General features: G+C 44.5%; 1 protein-coding gene across 1 annotated transcript in view; it reads left to right on the top strand.

Annotated features, from left to right (window-relative positions):
• tll1 (tolloid-like 1) overlaps positions 1 to 2500 on the top strand; it is a 59750-nt gene that overhangs the window by 30668 nt on the left and 26582 nt on the right. Inside the window, exon 8 of the mRNA XM_080417422.1 lies at positions 1 to 89. This exon is cut by the window's left edge and continues 36 nt beyond it. Coding sequence (XP_080273548.1) covers positions 1 to 89 — 89 coding nt within the window. The remainder of the gene's footprint in view (positions 90 to 2500) is intronic.

The following is a 2500-nucleotide window of genomic DNA, read 5'->3' as shown; positions in this document are numbered from 1 at the left end:
TGACAACGGTATCAGACCAGCCATAGGACAGAGGACCAGGCTCAGTAAAGGAGACATTGCCCAGGCCAGGAAACTGTACAGATGTCCAGGTACTAACATGATGTATCTGTCACTGTGTGCGTGTGCGTGTGTGTGTGCGTGTGCGTGCGCGTGTGCGTCTGTGTCTGTGTGTGTGTGTGTGTGTGTGTGTGTGTGTGTGTGTGTGTGTGTGTGTGTGTGTGTGTGTGTGTGTGTGTGTGCAACCCGATCGCCAGAGGAAACGTTGTCATTGAACGTTTTTCAAATTCTGTGCATAGACAACTGGAAAACCCGAAAATCCATGCATATCCGCCTCGCATCTCCCCCATTGTGACTAAAGGCCCGTTCATAGTCCCTAGATGGGTCTAAAACGTGCGTCAGGGGGTGAGGGATTCCGTCCGTTCTTTACAGACGCATGCATAGTCGCTGACGTTAAATCCGTAGGAATTATAACGTTGGGCGTCGTACACCTATTAATCCACTAGATGGCAGCTGCGAGGTTTTAAATGTTGTGAAAAGTGTTGCCATGTCCGCTTATTATAAGCGACTTTGGGCTTATTTTTCTGTAAAGTTACTTGTAAACAAACATTGGTGGTTGCGGTTTTATTTGGGCTTGTTTCTAAAGTGTAGTTGCTTATTTGGGCCAATTATTATTTAAACCAGTGATTCTCAAATAGATATTGTAGATCTGCTATTTTCATGTGATGTGGCCTAGTCGATTATTTTGGGCTTGTTTTCATAGACCTGGTTGCTTATTTCTCTCACAAAACCTGGCAACAGCGCTAAAATGGACGCCAAAACAACGCAATAAAAGACACAAACTAGTCAAAAAAACAATGGTTGTCTACAAAACGTGAGTTTCGACCCATACTGCACTGTGCTATATTATTTGTGTGTGTGTGTGTTTAGGGAATGGCTGGCTGGGTTCATTTTGTCACAGTAATTAAGTACATTTACTCAAGTACTTCCACCACCAACGTGGGTCTTTTTGTGGAGAAAGAGTGCCCAAGGAAAACTTTTTTTCCCTGATATACTGCCAACGGTTTCCACTGGTACTACATGCAACGTACAAACGAACGTACGTCGACCTGACGGTGAATGTTGATCGCACGGACGGAAATCCTGGAGCCGTAAGTGACGGAGGGGGAGACAAAAACGACAACGCAAGGAGCGCTGGCGCTGGTTACGTATCCTTACGTCCGACTATGAATGATACTTAAACCATTTCGGAGGCGCGCAGTCTCAAGGGAACTGTCGCCACATAAGGGACCACCGAGCGAGCTAAAGCGAGCGAGTTGCTGTCCCGAACGTTGTGACGTTCCCTTGAGCCTTCTCAGCGCCGTTTGAGTTATGTACCGATAGGCACAGAATCGTAAATTCTGTTGTGGGGACTGCTCTGCTTCCGGGTTTTTCCGGGTTGCAACTGGTTACGCCCACCGTGGGACTCGCCGTACATATGCACAGCTTTTCGGGGTTTCTAGGCGACTATGCACGGAATGACGTGCACTGGATCCGTGCAATGTATACTAAATTCTTGGAGATCAGGCTGGTGTGTGTGTGTTGTCTCGTCTCCTCCGCCCTGATTGCACTGATGTTGAGTCATTTGTTTTTCTCTGTGACAGGGTGGTCTGCTCCCTGGTGGAAAACGTACTCAATTATTTTACTTAAGTAAAAGTATCAATACTGCAATGTAGAAACACTCTGTTACAAGTAAAAAGTCCGGTAATCAAAATTTACTTGAATAAAAGTACAAAAGTAATGGCATCAAAATATACTTAAAAAGTAAAAGTACTTATTAACTCTTTCAGTGCCAAGAGTATTTTCATAAAGTACTCCCAAACTGCCAGGAATTTGCGTTTTTTTTTATTTTGTAATTTTGTAATTTTTCATTCAAATAAATGATCTGATTGGGGTTTTAAACCCATAATACAGTTCTACCAGTAGAGAGCAACAAATCGACACATTGATGATCTCGCTGGCTCACTCGCCCCCTCCCAAACAGGCTCACGTCATATCCGGTCAGAACCGGATGTTGACATTTTCGACAATCGTTGATCGCGCTAAATTACGATGCGATACACGACTACGATGACTGATCGTCACCCAGACCAAAGAGAGTAGACGTGGACCTCTCCGTTCGCTTTTTATACCGTGTGAAAAACCGTGACTTTCCCTATTCTGGCCGAAAATCACCGGAGAAAAACAACGTGACCCGGAAATGATTTTTTTTTTTTTACATCCGGTTCCGGGTGAGTCTGAAGGAGTCAGGAAGCGAAAGTGATCATGAAAAATAAACAGAATAACGCGACCACAGTCAAAAGTAAAAACTCGGGATTTCTCGTGCTGGCACTGAGGGTACTCGGGAAAAACTCGGGATATGTCGGGGCGTGGCACTGAGAGAGTTAAGCAATAAGCAGAATGTCCCGTTTCACAAGGTATCATTTTGTATAGAATGTATTAAAATACATATAGCCGATCTACA

The sequence above is a fragment of the Gymnoscopelus braueri genome (genome assembly GCF_963280865.1).
Source record: "Gymnoscopelus braueri genome assembly, chromosome: 2".
Taxonomy (NCBI): Eukaryota; Metazoa; Chordata; class Actinopteri; order Myctophiformes; family Myctophidae; genus Gymnoscopelus; species Gymnoscopelus braueri.
The sequence above is the reverse complement of the archived record's forward strand: the minus strand, read 5'-3'. Positions and strand labels throughout refer to the sequence as shown.